The sequence below is a fragment of the Perognathus longimembris genome, chromosome 14 (genome assembly GCF_023159225.1).
Source record: "Perognathus longimembris pacificus isolate PPM17 chromosome 14, ASM2315922v1, whole genome shotgun sequence".
Classification (NCBI taxonomy): Eukaryota; Metazoa; Chordata; class Mammalia; order Rodentia; family Heteromyidae; genus Perognathus; species Perognathus longimembris.
Genome location: NC_063174.1, coordinates 52,358,177 through 52,374,597, shown reverse-complemented (window position 1 = coordinate 52,374,597; position 16,421 = coordinate 52,358,177). Strand labels below are relative to the sequence as shown.

General features: G+C 43.9%; 1 protein-coding gene across 8 annotated transcripts in view; it reads left to right on the top strand.

The window, feature by feature from the left end:
• Foxn3 (forkhead box N3) overlaps window positions 1-16,421 on the top strand; it is a 360,243-nt gene that overhangs the window by 202,965 nt on the left and 140,857 nt on the right. For all 8 annotated transcript variants that reach the window (XM_048361885.1, XM_048361883.1, XM_048361884.1 and 5 more), the window contains one exon: window positions 13,267-13,379. In XM_048361885.1, coding sequence (XP_048217842.1) covers window positions 13,267-13,379 — 113 coding nt within the window. The remainder of the gene's footprint in view (window positions 1-13,266; window positions 13,380-16,421) is intronic.

Here is a 16,421-nt window from a genome sequence, read left to right as displayed (position 1 = left end):
CTCACCCCTCCCCCTCCTTCTTGTGATGATGTCTAAATTCCAATAATGATGTTTTCTAAATTTTGCATATGGCTGAAAACAGGTAATGTTTGTCTTCCTGAGCTTAGCTTATTGCTTAACCTAATGATCTCCAGTCCCATCCTTTTTTTTTTTTTCCCCTGCAAGCAAGATCATTTCATTCTCTTTGTTTTTTTTAAATGGTGGAATAGTACTCCATCGCATTCATATGCATCTTTTTCTTTATCTGTTTTATCTGTTTAGTGGTCACCGAGGTGGACTCCATTGTTTGGCTCTAGTGGCAATGAACACGGAGGTACGGGTATCTCCAGCATGCCCTGAGTTACATGCAGTCAGATATAAGCACGGGGGTGGAATGATAGGATCATATGCGAGTTCTTTTGGAGGAACCTCCATACTGATTTCCATAGTAGCTGCACTCATTTACCATATAAACGTTCCATATAAAGGAACATGAAAGTTCTTTTCTTGCCCCATTTCGATTGCTATTTCCGTTATGACTGAAGATATTGAATGTTTTTTTCATGTTTTTAGTTGCCATTTGTACTTTGTTGGCAGACTATCCACTGGATTTATCCAATTATTAATCAGATTACTTGTTCCTTCCTGTTTAGTATTTTTGAGCTCTATATTCTGGATATTAATCTTTTGTTTGGTAAATAGCTTGTAGAGATTTTGCTTCCATTCTGTGGGTTGTCTCTTCATTTTGGTAATTGTTTGTTTTGCTTTGTAGAGGTGTGTGTGTGTGTGTGTGTGTGTGTGTGTGTGTGTTTAAATTTGATGCAATATCATTTGTCAGTTACTGCTCTTATTTCCTGAGCAATTAGAGTCCTATTCAGAAAGTTGTTACCTGTGTTTTCCTGTAGTAGTTTCAAATTTTCCACTAAGCTTTTTGATCCATTTTGAATAGATGTGTGTGTATATGTGTGTGTGTGTGTGTACATACATACATGCATGTGTGCTACATCAGAGATAGGTACAAGTGGATATTCAATTTTTCCAACACTTCCCCCACCCTCCCCAGGAGCTGTCTTTTCTCTGACATATTTTTAGCTACTTTGTCAAAAATCAGATGGCTGTAGTTGTGTGGGTTTATTTCTGGATCTTCTAGTCCATTGCTCTTTGGGTCTGTTTTTGTGCTAGTACCATGCTGTTTTTGCTACTATGGCTCTGTAGTATAGCCTGACATTGTGATACCTCTGGTGTTCTTTTTTTGCTAAGGATTACTATGGCTGTTGAGGTTTTTTAATGGACTCAGTAACCCTTACCTGCAATGTGCCTCAACCATTCCCCTGCTCCCTCCACCAGAGAACTCTGTACTGCAGGACTTAGGAGGATTTGAAGTGGTGTGTTCTGTCATGGTAGCTTGGTGCCACAGTGTCGCACGTGCAGTTGGTTGAACGGGTCTATTGCTGTTAGGATACCTGTGCTAGAGTTCATAGGTAGTGGAGAGGCAATTTCTCCTTTAAAGTGGGATGAGTCTATGAGTAAGATTCTGTGGCCAAAGGCTGGCTCCACCACTTAGGAGCTCCCCGGAAGGCCTTTGACCTTGAGAAAGGGCAGATTCTGTTCACTACCCACAAGCAAACAACCCAGGCAGGACCTTCATTTGTGGTCTGAGAGGGTGGGTTTTTGATCACTTCGCTTAAAACAAAAACAAACCTAAAATTCCATGACTGTGCAGCTCTCTGCCTAGTGCACACGTGCCATAGGTAGAACGTTTACCTGGCTAGGTACTCCGAACAACTTTTAGTTATGGAAATACGACGATCGAATTCTTTGTGCCAATTAGATAAGATCATAGTGGAACATTTAAAAATAGATGAGTAACCATGGACACCCAGAAGCTAAAGTGGCATTCGGTGGGCCAACTGTAATCCATCCAAGGTGTCTGTATGTCAGACTCACACGGGCCTTAATGGGGCTCCATAGAACAGCATTGAGCCCATGACCATCCGGGACATTTGAATCACCTTAAAGCAAGTAGAGGTGGGAGGGAATACAGGCTGATGGCAGAGCTGTGGATACCAGTAAGCTTTCCCCCTGGATCCTCACTGCAGGGGTGCTGGTGGCTCACACCCATAGTCCTTCCTATGCAAGAGGTTGAGATGGCAGTAGCCTAGGCATGAAAGCCTGCCTGAGACTTTATCTCCAATCAACTACTAAAAATCTAGGAGTGGATCTGTTGCTCAAGTGGTAGAATGCTAGCTAGCAAAAAAGCTCAGTGACAGTGCCAACTCCCAAAAAAACAACCACAGCAACAACAACCATTAAAAAAAAAACACAACAACAACCCTCCTTGGCTCTTCGGCTTTGAAATTAACCTTGCTTGTATTTACCTAAGTGTAATGAATTATCCTTCTCTTATTACAGTAGCTCTAAGTCAGTTGGCCTTTTAAACTTCTATAAAAAGACATGAAAAGTGCTAGTGTGTGTATGTGTGTCTATCTGTCTGTCTTAGCCTACCATTTGTGTTCCTTATAATTTGACTTTAAGACTTTGAGTGTGGGCCAGGCATGGTAGGGCACACCTATAAGTCTAGTATTTGGGAGGTGGAGGCAGCAGGATCTCAAGTCTGAAGCCAACCTGGAGTGCAGAGCTAAATCTTGTCTCTAAATCAGTGAACCAATCAATCCACCCCCCTAATAAATATATAGCAAAATAATAAAGTCAGAATAAGAAACATAATAACAAAATAATCAAAGTAAAGTAATATTAAAATATCAACTACATAATTAAAAAGACTGTGACTATGTTACGGACAACAGTTATAAAAAAATGGAAAAATACACCCTCATTCTATATTCCCATGGTTCATTCCTGTTTCTCATCAGATCACAAATCTTTAAATAGGCATATATCTTGTGTGGGGAGAGTTACTGACACGTTTTACCTTTTTTCTGTTTTTGTTTTTGTGTAAGTCCTGGGACTTGAACTCAGGGACTAGGCACTGTCCTAAACTTTTCTGCTCAAGGGAGTGCTCTTGCATTTGAGCCACAACTTCACTTCTGGCTTTGAAGCAGGGGTGGGGGGGAGAGGTTAATTGGAAATAAGAGTTTCATGGACTTTCCTGCCCCAACTGTCTTTGAACCATGATCCTCAGATCTCAGCTTCCTGAGTAGCTAGGATTACAGGTGTGAGCCACTGGTGCTTGATTTGCCACACAGTATCTTGAACTCCTTCAGCTATTTTCAGTCGTGTGAGACTAGTGTTAGATGTATATGGAATAACTGCCTTTCGGTACTCCCTGTGGGCCTTGTTCCACTTGTGTCTGATACTTTTTGTTGTGGTGGTGGTTGTTAGTGTTAGGGTTTGAGCTTGGGGCCTCATGCTTGCTAGGTAAGCATTCCACCGCTTGACACACACACCTGCAGCCCTGCTTTGGTTTCTTTTGTTGCCAGTCCTGGGGCTTGAACTCAGAACGCACAGGCTTGCTTATTAGCTTTCTCTGCTCAAGACTTGAACTACTTCTCCACTTCTGGCTTTTTTGCTGATTGAGTGGAGTCTCACTGTCATGCCTCTCACAGATTCTCTCCCTTGACTGCCTTCCAATCTCGATCCTCAGATTTCAGTCTCCTTAGTAGCTAGGATTTCTTTTCTTTCTTTTCTTTCTTTCTTTCTTTCTTTCTTTCTTTCTTTCTTTCTTTCTTTCTTTCTCTCTCTCTCTTTCTCTCTCTTTCTCTCTTCTTTCTCTCTTTCTTTCTCTCTCTCTCTTTCTTTCTCTTTCTTTCTTTCTTTCTTTCTTTCTTTCTTTCTTTCTTTCTTTCTTTCTTTCTTTCTTTCTTTCTTTCTTTCTTTCTTTCTTTCTTTCTTTCTTTCTTTCTTTCTTTCTTTCTTTCTTTCTTTCTTTCTTTTTGCCAGTCCTGGGCCTTGGACTCAGGGCCCGAGCACTGTCCCTGGCTTCTCTTTGCTCAAGGCTAGCACTCTGCCACTTGAGTCACAGCACCACTCCTGGCCATTTTCTGTATATGTGGTGCTGGGGAATCGAACCCAGGGCTTCAAGTATACGAGGCAAGTGCTCTTGCCACTAGGCCATATCCCCAGCCAGTAGCTAGGATTTCAGTTATGAGCCACTGAGATCTGGCTTTCTGTTGGTTATTTTGGAGATGAAGGCTTGTAGACTACTTCCTAGGCTGTTCTTAAACCTTCTAAGACTGCCCAGCTGAGATTTTTTTTTTTTTTAAAGAAAACCTTTCTCTGTCTTCCTTTTCTCTTCCTCCTGGGTAATAAATACTCTGAGGTTTCTGGGCATAGAGATTAGTTAACTTTTTTGCTAAAGAGTAGTAAAACTAACTAAGAGTAGTGAAACTACTAGATCTAGATAAGACAAGTCATTATATTAAAGTTGCCAGTTCTTTGGCTTTCTGACTTAGAATATGAAGACGTGTGTGTGTGTGTGCACACATGTGCACGCACAGGCGTGTACTGTGGGTGTGCAGGTTTCCTTGTTTGGAATTAGAACCTGCCATCATGTTTATAAGTTAATACGTTCTGGATCTTTCTGTGGTCATTTTACTATTGATAGGGTGCTAGTTTTCCACTGCTGCTGGCCCCATGAAAACATCACAAAAAGTAACTGTCTCCAATTCTGAGACATGCTTCCTATGTGCTCTTTGGGGGTGGAGCTTCCGGGGCCATGATATTGGTGCGTGGTAGAGAATAGGTTTCTTGTCTCCTTTCCTCTTTCTCCCTGTCCCCCATGGAGTTTTCTAATTTCCCATCACCAGTCCTGCTTCCTGGAAGTCCCTGGGTGGGGTATTCTAATTTCTGGTCTTCTGTCTTGCTTCCTGTTCCCAGATGGGAGGGGGCGTTCTAATTTCCTGTTTCCTGCTTCCCTATGGGTATTCTGATTTCCTGTCTCCTGTTCTGCTTCTTGTTTCTGGATGGAGGCTTCTAATTTCCTGTCTCCCATCTTGCTTCCTATTCTTGAATGGGGGGGGGGTTCTAATTTCCTGTTTCCTCTCCCCCTATTGCTCTTCTAATTTCCTGTCTCTCCTCCTGATTCCTGCTCCCAATGAGAGAGTTCTGATTTCCTATCTCCTGCTTCCTGGAAGTCCCTTGCTGGGGTGTTGAAATTTCCTGTCTCCTGTCCTGCTACCTGCCCTGGATATCCCAGAGCGGGCTGCCTCTAGAGATTAATTTGGTTTTAGCCAAATCTTGGGGATTATTTTGGCTTTATTTAGGTGTTAATGCAAGGAGATTAGTGATTTGTTCTGTGCACACGCATGTGTGTATGTGTGTCTGCATGCGTACATGCACACACACACACACATAAATTTACCTAACTTTTCCTCTATAAAGGAAACATTTAGAAGTGGAGCTATAGCTCTAGTGATAGAGGGTTGGCCTTGAGCAAAAGCAACTCAGGGGCAACATCTAGGTCTTGAGTTTAAACTTCAGGAGTGGCATTATATATATTCATTTCGTTACTGGTGCTTGTTAGCTTATTTGTATAATCCTAGCTACTCAAGAGGCTGAGATCTGAAGATTGTGGTTCAAAGCCAGCTCAGGCAGAAAAGTCCCTGAGACTTTATCTCCAATTAGCCACCAGAAAACCTGAAGTGGAGCTGTGGCTCAAAGTAATGCTAGCCCTGAGCAAAGAGTTTAGGGATAGTGTCCAGGCTCTGACTTCAAGCACAACGAGGGAACCAAAAACAAACTTAAAAAACAAGGAAACATTCACAGTCATCCTTCCAGATGTCTAAAAGAATTCCTCGCCCATTTTGTTCCCCAAATCCAGGGACACTCAGAGAATGAGCAGGCGAAGTTCTGACAGAGCCATGGGGAAAAATCAAATCACAGGGATCAGATATCTGAACATCTTACAAGGGACACATTAACTGTGATTTCCCTTTTTTTTTTTTCCCCCAATAGCTTTTACGTCATGTCCATAAAGTAATAGGGCCTATCTAGTGTAGGAGTGGAGGCAATTTGTGGATTTGATATTTAGAGGACAGGCTGTCAGTGAGAGCCAGCCCCTAATGTCCCTTACATGTCCAACCCCAGACATGGAGCAAGCCAGGGGCTTGAGGTAGACATTTTCATTTCTTTTCATTTCTCATCTCTCCCTGCCTTTTTGGGGGCGGAAGTGGAGGAGACCAAAACCCCAAAGTATTAGGGAATAAGTTTAGACATTTAAAACACACACACACAGACACACACACACACTACCTACCTCTAGGAGTCTCTCACTTGATTCACCCTGCTGTGTCTCTCCCTTGTGTAGGCTGGGTCTGTCTATGTTGCAGAAGGAGGTACACTTTGTAAGCTGTGGAAGGGCCCGGGGGCACCCAGGGGGCCATAGCTTCTAGAAGGTTCCATGCCTGCCTTTCTTTTATCCAGCAGCCACTTCTCATTATTCTACAATGAGTCTCCCATTTCTATTTCCATCATACATCTGATGTAGAATGCATTCTTTGGACAATGGGCAGTTACATCACAACATGTGCAATCTTTTTGTTTATTTTGTTTTATGCCAATTTGGGGCTTGGACTCAGGGCCTGGGCACTGTTCCTGAGCTTCTTTTGCTCAAGTCTAGCACTCTACCACTTGAGTTACAGCACCACTTCCAGCCTTTTCTGTTTATGTGGTACTAAGGAATTGAACCCAGGGCTTCATACATGCTAGGTAAGCACTCTACCACTAAGCCACATTCCCAGCCCCAAAGTGCAATCTTTTTTGGGGGGGGGGGCAGAAATTTGTATCATTTCACAAGTTGGTAAGGGCCGTTCCATCTGGGCCCGGCTTGCATGTTTTGGAGTTCATTGTCAGGAGAAGTTGCCTGTTAAATATTTTCATTACCTCCATAGTAACCAGAGCTAGTATTTGTTGAGCCGTTACTATGTACCAAGCTCAGTATTATTTAATCCTTCCAACAGTCCTGTGAAGCAGGTATTAGTATATGACACCCATTTTATAGACCAAGAAGCTAGAGTTCAGAGCAGTTAAGTACTTGGCCTAAAGTCATAGCTGGAAAGTTGATATTAAGACTTTGACTCAGGTATTTCTGACTCTAGTGTTGATGTGAGCCAAGCAAGGGCTGCCCTAGGAAAGCAGAACGTGCTTCTCAGTGATTTTATAGCAAAATGCAAGCAGGGCTGATGGCTACACATCTATGATACATTCTCAAAGCATAGGATGACGAGCTGAGGGGATGATGTAATCAGACCACCCAATTTTTGGAACAAGAAATAGACCCAAGGAAAGAGAATGAACTACATATAAAACTGATTTCAGAGCATGTGTAGTAGATACAGCTCAAGAACAATAGGAAGTTTTTGTGGGCTGGGAGTGTGGCGTAAGGGGAGAGTGCTTGCCTAGCATGCATGAAGCCCTGGGTTCGATTCCTCAGCACCACATATACAGAAAAAGCCAGAAGTGGTGCTATGGCTCAAGTAGTAGAGTGTTTGCCTTGAGCAAAAAGAAGCCAGGGACAGTGCTCAGACCTTGAGTTCAAGGCCCAGGACTAGCAAAATAATAATAATGATAATAGGAAGTATTTGCGTGTATGACATGTGTGTACGTGTCCTGGTACTAGGGCTCAGGAATTTTATATGTTGCTTGGCTTTTTCCTCGTACGGCTGGCACTCTGCCATTGGAGCTACAGCGTCATGTCCAGCTTTTTGCTTGTTAATTGGAGATAAGGATCTCCCAGACTTTTCTGCCTGGGTTGGCTTTGAACTGTGGATCTGCAGATCTCAGCTTCCTGAGTAGCTAGGATAACAAGTGCGAGGTACCAGTGCCGGTCAGTAAATATTCCTATTGCTAGTAAACAGAATTTCTTCTGGTCTGTGTTCGCAAGCCCTCCTTCTGCCAGTGGGCCGCTGGTGTCCCCTCCGCTGGTGTCCTGGAGCACCTGATTGAGTTCATTGCCTCCACCCCTTGCCCCCTGCCTTTTCCCCCCTTTCTAATTCCATGGCAGCACCAAGCCAGTCTAGGCTATAAGACAGGAAGACAGTCAACTGTGGACTATGGTTCTGTACATAAAGTCTTACCGAACAAAGCACAGTTATGTTTATTTGTTTGCATCTCTGTGGTAGTGAGGGAACCACTCAAAGATGAAACTATTCCCTCAGGTTTTTGAAGAAAAAGAATACCATCCCTGCCCTAAAGGAACCAGTTGATATTAAACCTCAGAAGTCGGGCCCCCTGAGAGCTGCCTTTCATACCCTTGAGCTTCTGCGACAGAAGGTTGGGGTCAGTGAGGGGAGAGAAGAGAGAAGACCGGCCGCTTATGTCCACTCAGTGGTTTCAGATGCCTTAATCGGTAGATCCCAGTGGACAGACCGAGTCCATCGTCTGAAAGGTTACCTGTTCAACAGAGTGCTGGATTGTCTTCTTCTCTAATCTTCAACCTAGCTAGGTACTCACAACAAACTTTGATTCCCCCCCCCCCCCCTTTTTTTCCTTTCATGGTCCCTGCTACTTCTAATCCACTGCCAGGCCCACCTGCTTCTCTGAAATACATCCTGAGCCTGCCCTCCTCCCGCCACTTCCCCTGCCCTTACCTGAGCCAAGGCCCTGTGGTCATGTAGAGTCAGTTCCAACCCTTTTATTCCAAACACAGCAGCCGCTTCCTCTCCGCTCACAGCTCACTTTTGGTATTTCCTCCTGGCCAGGTTGTGCCGTCTGGCGTGATATTATTTATTGCCATCTTTATCTAGCTCCTCTTGTCTTCTTCTTTTAGTAGAATGGATTTTTTAAATTACTATTATTAATGATCCTCCCCTCCACAAACAATGATGGTCACATAGGTGGTACTGTGTGAATGAAGGAATGAACCAATGGGCACGAGTGGTTAGTGGATAGTGTTGGACACATCCCAAGGTTCCATTTCAAGTTGACCAAGTCACCTATCCTCTGCCCCAGACTTCATTTTTGTTTGTTTGTTTGTTTGTTTGTTTTGCCAGTCCTGGGCCTTGGACTCAGGGCCTGAGCACTGTCCCTGGCTTCTTTTTGCTCAAGGCTAGCACTCTGCCACTTAAGGCACAGTGCCACTTCTGGCTGTTTTCTATATATGTGGTGCTGGGGAATTGAACCCAGGGCTTCATGTATACGAGGCAAACTAGGCCATATTCCCAGCCCCCAGGCTTCATTTTGATAGAGACCTGCCTCCTTGGCCCTGAGGAAGAGAAAGCTCCCTGACCACCATTGTCCTAGAGCAGTAGCTGCCAAACATGGAGATCCCAGCTTAGCAGCAGGAGGTGTGTATCTTTGCGATTAGTCTCTGCTGCTGGTAGGTATACAGGCATGGAAACTTTATAACACCTTCTTCCTACAGGTACTTTCTGTTCCGTTTGAACAATACCAGTTGGGACTCATTACGTTGAGTTCATGGTCCATTTCAGGGTGCACAGTTTGACAGAAGTATTTGTAAGTACACTGCTTTCTTTGCGGTTTCTCACCCTAGGCAATGGATCCCCAAGTGAAGACAGGAAGTGGGGCCTGGCTGCAAAGTGCAGGTCCGCCATGCCCATGGGATTTGGGGCAGCCAGGATCCTTGGATCAAGACCTCCAGAGGCCTAGGGAATAGATGTGTATCTTTACATTAGCCTTGATTTAGCGCTTGTTATTTATTTTTGTGTGTTCACTAATTTTGTCCACAAGTCAAGATCTGTGTGTGCGCATGCGTGCACACACATGCGTGCAGCCACAGTCTCTTAGCTTTTTTTTTTTTTTTTTTGGCTCAAGACTGGTGTTTTACCACTTGCCACACCTTCTCTTCTGGTTTTTTGGTGGCTCATTGTTGATAAGTGTCTCAGGATTTGTCTACCCTGGATGGCTTTGAACTGTGATCCTCAGACTTCAACCTACTCGGTAGCTAGTACTGTCTACAGATGTGAGCCACCAGTTCCCAGCTTTCGTGTGTGTGTGTGTGTGTGTGTGTGTGTGTGTGTGTGTGTGTGTGTGTAGTATTTTTTTTAAAAGATAAAAGTTGTCTACTCTTCCCTGGTGCTTTTTAGTTAAAATCTTTACTCGTGTTTTGCACTGACACAGTAAGTTCTCTGGGGGTGTGAAATACATATAAATGACACAAACATGCACACTTGTGCACATGTATTAGGAAAATGCATCTGCTAGTGGTTTTCTTTTATTATTTTGAATTCTGTAACACTTGATGAATGGCCCTCACAGTTAGTTCCATTGAAAAACAACAAAAGACTGCATATTCTTGTGCTCAGATATCTCTGTGAGAGCTCTGACTCAAACTTATTACACAACTATAATCAAATGACAACCCCTCTCCTGAAGAGGGCGTTTAGTGTGACACACATTCCCTGCCCCCTTCCCCCGCGCCCCCCCCCCCCCCCGACATTTGAGAGCTCTTATCTTCCGCACCTTCCCATTTAAAACTTCTCAAGCAACCCTTTTTATTATTCTGGACCATCACTTGAAACCAAGGAGAAGGCTTTAAATAGGGGGTGAACAGCCAGCCTTCTCCCCCACAACTCAGCCCTAGAAGACCATCAGTGGATCAGTGGGGTGGGGTGGGGTTTTCCTGGGTTTGTCCCCAGGGAGCAGTCCCCCCCCCCCCCCCCCCCCCCCCCCCCGTCTTTGAAACATCAGCAATTCTCACCATCAGATACCCTGAAATGTAAATCTGATCAGTTAAATTATCAGCAATCCTGGACTTCTGGTAAAATCCAGAGCAGCTCTTTGTAGGTCGTTTATCCAGTTAATGATTGTTCTGGGGACTTTTAGCCACGAGGACAGGCCAAATGTGAAAACCTCAGCTCAATGATCACAATGTTGAAAACCTGGGGCCAAAGGAAATTTCTAGAAGCTGAATTGTCCTCCGTCGGGGACAGTGGCTTCTAGAGCAAGGGAGAAAGAAGTCACAGTGGCCCACGCCTGCGTGGGGTGCGGGAAGCATGGAAAGCACACAGAGCAAAGGGTGAATTTAAAGAGGAGCTACTAGAAAAGAGAAGCCCATCAAAGTTTCTCTCCGCTAAGATCCCCAACACTGGACTCCACAGCCATTTTATCCTCACTTCCTGTGGTCTTTATTTCTCTTTCTTCTGTCTTAAAGGACAGTCACAACGGCACCTGCCTTTTGCTGAGTTACCTACAGAATGTGTCAGGTCTGGCCTGTCTCTGTGTGATCCACTAATGAGGAAGCCACTGGGATTTGCTCATGGCCACTGAGAAGCTAGCTGCTGTGTGCTTGAGGTCCCTAACTCTCAGTCTCCTCCCTCCCTCCCTGCACCGGAAATTAGTGCCATGCGATTGGCCCGTCACAAATCCGGGGCTTATTCCTTGTAGTTTTTTAAACAATAGTAGTGCAGCGCAAACTAGATATTTGGGGACAGGATCAGGGGAAACCACATTCTTGGTTTATGGTTATTTACCTAAGAGGGCCACTTGGCTTTGATTACCTTGTCTTAGGTTTTTGGTGTAAGAGAAACTGCCCTACTCTTGAACACAGGGCGGGGGGGGGGGGGGGGAAGCAAAAGCTGCACCCTGCTGAAATGTTGACAAGCTTTGAGGGGTTTGTTTTTGTTTTTTGTGGGTTTGTTTTTTTTTTTGTGCCTGGGCTTGAACTCTCAGGGCCTCTCCCTTGGCTGGGGTTCTATCACTGGAGTCATAGCTACAGTTTCTGGCTTTTTGTTAGCTAGTTGGAGATAATCTCAAGGACTTTTCTGCCCGTGCTAGCTTCAAATGGTGAGTGACCCTCATCTCTCCAGGCTTAGCTGGGATGATGAGGCTGAGCCAATTGAAGTGCTTAAGCAAATTTGGCAATTCCTGGTCTTCCCTTTTGCCTTTTTTGGGGGGCCTGGAGAGAAGTGTCTGCTACACTGTGTTGCTGTTCAACTTTTTCCACAGAAAAAGATGGAAGGTTTGGGACAGATGGTTGGATAGCCTGTTTGCTTTCCTTGGAAAGTTTCATTAGAGCCCCCGAACTATTCCTGACTTGAAAATGTGTCGATGAAAAGCAGGGCCTCCTTGGGGCACCGAGCTTTCCAAAGTGGAAATCTTTCAGGTCTTCAAACGTCCTGATGATTGAAACTGGGCATGTTAATATTGAGCCCACCTGACCCCACGCTTACACCCACCCGCACCTGTGACTGGTGACAGGGGTGGTACCAGGTGCCCACCTGCCCTGCTTGCTTCTCCTGTGGAGACTGCAATATTTGGGAAACTTGTCTGTAGATTTTAGGAACAATTTATGTTTACTGCTCCTTCTGTGGGATTTTCATGAACTTTAACCCCGCCCCCCTTTGTTTTCTTATTTGCCCTCTAAATGTTGGGAGACAACACCAGTTTTCCTGGAATACAATGCTTGTGAAAAAAGTGGGGGTTGGGGGCTGAAAGGAATGGGTGAATGTTACACAGTTAGATAATTTAACTTCCAAAGGAATAAATATTTACAAATGACTTTATCGAAAAGTTGGGGTACATTTGGTCACCTGAAAGCTTACAGAGAGCCAACAGATGCCCTTAGGCCTGCTGCCAGTTCTATTGGGCCTCAAAGGCAGATTGAAAATGTGCTGATCACAGCCCTATAGGTAGCTTCTAGGGGAGCACCCCCTCCGCCCCATAGAACCAGCTCAGAAAATCTGCATTTTCAAGTTTGAAATTGCTTCACTGGCTGGAGCAAGAGGAACTGAGGAATTCAAAGAATAAATATTGGATTCTAGCTTAGGTTTATTACCATTGTTGCCTGAGATCTTTTGGGCTTTTGGGGGGGTGGTGGTGATAATTACAGAATTCCATTCCAAGTATAAATGTTCGTTTGTGAGCAAGTTGTGTAGGGCTGGGAGGGGAGGGGGGGGATAAAACCAAGTGTATTACTTTTCCATTTTCATAAAATGCTGCCAATGCAATGTGGTTTAAAGATGTAGCTCATTTCACAAGCAGATATTTTTAAGGGGGTCCCATTCTTTCAATATTTGAAATTTGACAGAATTAAAGATGGTTAGAAGATAATACATATACTCTTCAAAGTTGACACTGAAAATAATAAGGGATTCTCATTTTGAGGGGTAGTCTGGCTATGAAACTATCCTACTATATTAGTATAATCTCTTAATGACATGTTCATTCTATCTGTCAGAGTTAATACGAGGAAGATTGATGGGTATTTTATAGTGTTTTTATGGTGTTCGCTTGTTATAGTACAATATTTAAGTCTGCCATCCAGTCAACAAATGAGCTTTTAACAATAACTACGAGAGCAATATGTCTACTTACTCCAAGATACTTAATACTTCTGTATTAATATTGTCATGTTTTAATTTTCCTTTGCAGAGTATTGGGAAAGGGTCATTGTGGTGCATAGACCCAGAATATAGACAAAATCTAATTCAGGCTTTGAAAAAGACACCTTACCACCCACCCCCCACTCCTCAGGCATATCAAAGGTAAGTAATTTGTGTCTTCTCTCTCTCTCTCTCTCTCTCTCTCTCTCTCTCTCTCTCTCTCTCCCCCTCTCTCTGTGTCTCTCTCTCCATTGCAATTGCATTATTTTGGCAGACAGAGGCACTGAAACTAATTTACGAGGCTGTAGGAGATTTTAAAAATAACTGCAGATAAAGGAGAAAGAAATTATGCATTATTAGGAAGCATATCTATTGTTGTAATTTTTACAAACCTTACCGCTTCTGCTGCTTTGGAGGAATGTGTTTCCAGAAGGCTTCACAGTGGGTAAAAATAATGTCTTCCTGGTAGAAGGAACGTGTAGAAAGCGAAGTTGACAGCTTTCATATCTCCTGTGTGTCACATTTTCCTGGGATAAACATGTAGGAATGAGTCAAGCCAGCCATCCCACCTTCCCAGAGCCCGAGCTGATGGGGCGAGGAGGCTCACTCCGTTGTCATTCTGGTCTCCATGTGGACGGACTCCGGAGTGACCGCTTTTGTTGTGGTTACTCGGTGTTTTCCTTTGAAAAGAAGGCAGCAAAGAACAATGGAGATTTTCCCTCTTCAAACACCCTTAAGTTGGGAGCCTCTGAAGTCCTGAGTATCAGTTTTACAACTGTAAAATAGGGGTGGGGGGTCATGCAGCTTATTGGTTTTAAAAAAAAAAAAAAGAGTAGCAGATTCTCAGAAAGGGCGAGACAACATAGAAAACATTTAAAAGTAGATTTAAAAAATCTATACACGGTGTGTGAGTTTGAAGTATGTCCTTCAAGCCAATTATATACGTGAATATGTGACTATTCATATATATGTGAATATGTGACATATAGAAATGTTTCTGTTGTAACTGGTTGGAGTACAAGTTGATAGGCGAATTGAGAAGGACATAGTATTAGAGATTTGGGGAAGTTTATAATATTGCTTCTTGCAGATTCTTTTTTTTGTAGTCCGATCTATGTTGCGCAGGAGGAATCCAAACTGCCCCCTCCCGCAAATGGCATTCATGAAGTTCTTGTGCATCTCACTTGAGAAGCATTCCATCACAGGCCCAGACAATCAGTCTTCAGCAAGAGGCTGGGAGGAACAGCTGGGCTCTCTGAGAAGACTGCTGTATGTCTGCCTTTGCTAGGCGATTAGCGTGATGGTAGCCATAGCAACTGGAGTGTCTCCATAGTAACGCGTAGCGCAGACAGGTGCAGTTGCATCACAAGGCTGTTGCCTGGCAAAAGGACAGGCCATTAGTACTTAGATATACGCTTGTTGCCTTAGAAACAAATAGCCCTACATAGCAACTACAGTTGGTTTACAGGGTTCGGGGTGGGGGGGAAACAAGGTTGTAGCAGCTTTTGTCTGTGTTCATAAAAAAATCAGTGGAAGCGTACTTTATTCGAAATGACAACTTGAGGTCATAGAGCTGTAGAAGATAAAATGAGATTTTCCAAAGCAGCTCAGCCGACATTGTAGAAACATCCAGAAGGACAGAGCCATATGCTTGGGTTTTCTCCTTGTGGATGTAGCCACTCCCCAAATGGAAGAGAATTAGATTGGAGTAGAGAGTTGCAAATACACAGGGTTGGAGGGGGACGTGACACTAATTATTAAAGTATTTCCTAGAGTCTCTTGTTTCTTTGTCTTTCTGCTCAAGCCACTCAAACAGTTTGCAACCTAGAAATCTTTCTTGTCTCTTTGCTTCTAACAAGTTAAGAATGTAAATGTTATTCACTGAGGTCAGTGCTTTGCTACCAAATGTGACCCCAAGGGAAACACAGTAATTATTTAATAATTTGAGGGATTACGGTAGAGCTGTGGGGTTTGTAGGAGGAGTGCCTACTCAGGCAGAGGCTTTCCAAGCTGGCCTTTAGCCTAATGACTCCATTTGATTATTATTTTTTTAAGTATAGACATAAAAATGCAGATGAATTAGAGCTTTTACAGGTGAGGATTTCAGATCATGTTCTCTGTTCCTTTTCTCTCAACTAACTGAGGAGGTGGAAAGTGTCTGTCGCACCCACTGGTGGGCTTAGATTTCACCTCTGTCAAGGTCAATGGATGTGGAATGTAGCCTTCCAGAAAGCACCTGGGCTTTCTTTTCCAGAGGACTGTCATAGCTTTGTGTGAAAGCCGGGAGTTGTTTTCAGAATCTTCTACTTGGTAAACTTATACTAAAACTACAAAGTCCTGGATAGATTATATGATCCTTCTGTGGTTTCCATGCATCTTGGTCTGTGTTCAAATCTAAGACAGCAGGCTACCTGTTGATTGGGGTTCTAGGAAGATGGAACTGGAACAAGATGAGTCATTAAACAAGGATCTCCCCCAAAAAAGCTGAACTGACATGATCTTGCTGGGGTCTCACCAGACCCCTGTGACCCGGAGAATCCTGCCAGCTCCTTTTCTAGTCACTGAAGCCTACCTGAGAAAGGTGTGCTTGTGATGGAACTGGTACGTTGCATGTTCATGGAGATGATGGTTCTACTCGACATCTGGTTGTTGCTAGTACTTGCAGGTGTGCTTGACAGGTCATACTGCCTGAGCTGTAGCTACTTGGCAACCCTACAAGAAAGACAAGGCCCGTAGCCCCAAACAGGATTCCCATCCAGACTTGATGTTAAATATTACGATAAGAATTGTTCCTCTTGTTTTCCAATATGTATTCTCAATGGTTTGTTAGAATAGTCCTCTATGCTTACTGTTGTTGTTGTTTTGTTTTGTTTTTAAATGTCTGTACATACTACTACAGTGCCATTCAACTCAAGGCCTGGGTGCGGTCCCTTAGCTTTTTGTTTGTTTGTTTTGTATTTTTGCCAGTCCTGGGGCTTGAACTCAGGGCCTGAGCACTGTCCCTGGCTTCTTTTTGCTCAAGGCTAGCACTCTGCCACTTGAGCCACAGCGCCACTTCTGACCTTTTCTATATATGTGGTGCTAAGGAATCGAACCCAGGGCATCATGTATATGAGGCGAGCACTTTACCACTAAACCGTATTCCCAGCCCTCCCTTAGCTTTTTCACTCAAGGCTGGCACTCTACCGCTTGAGCAACAGTTCG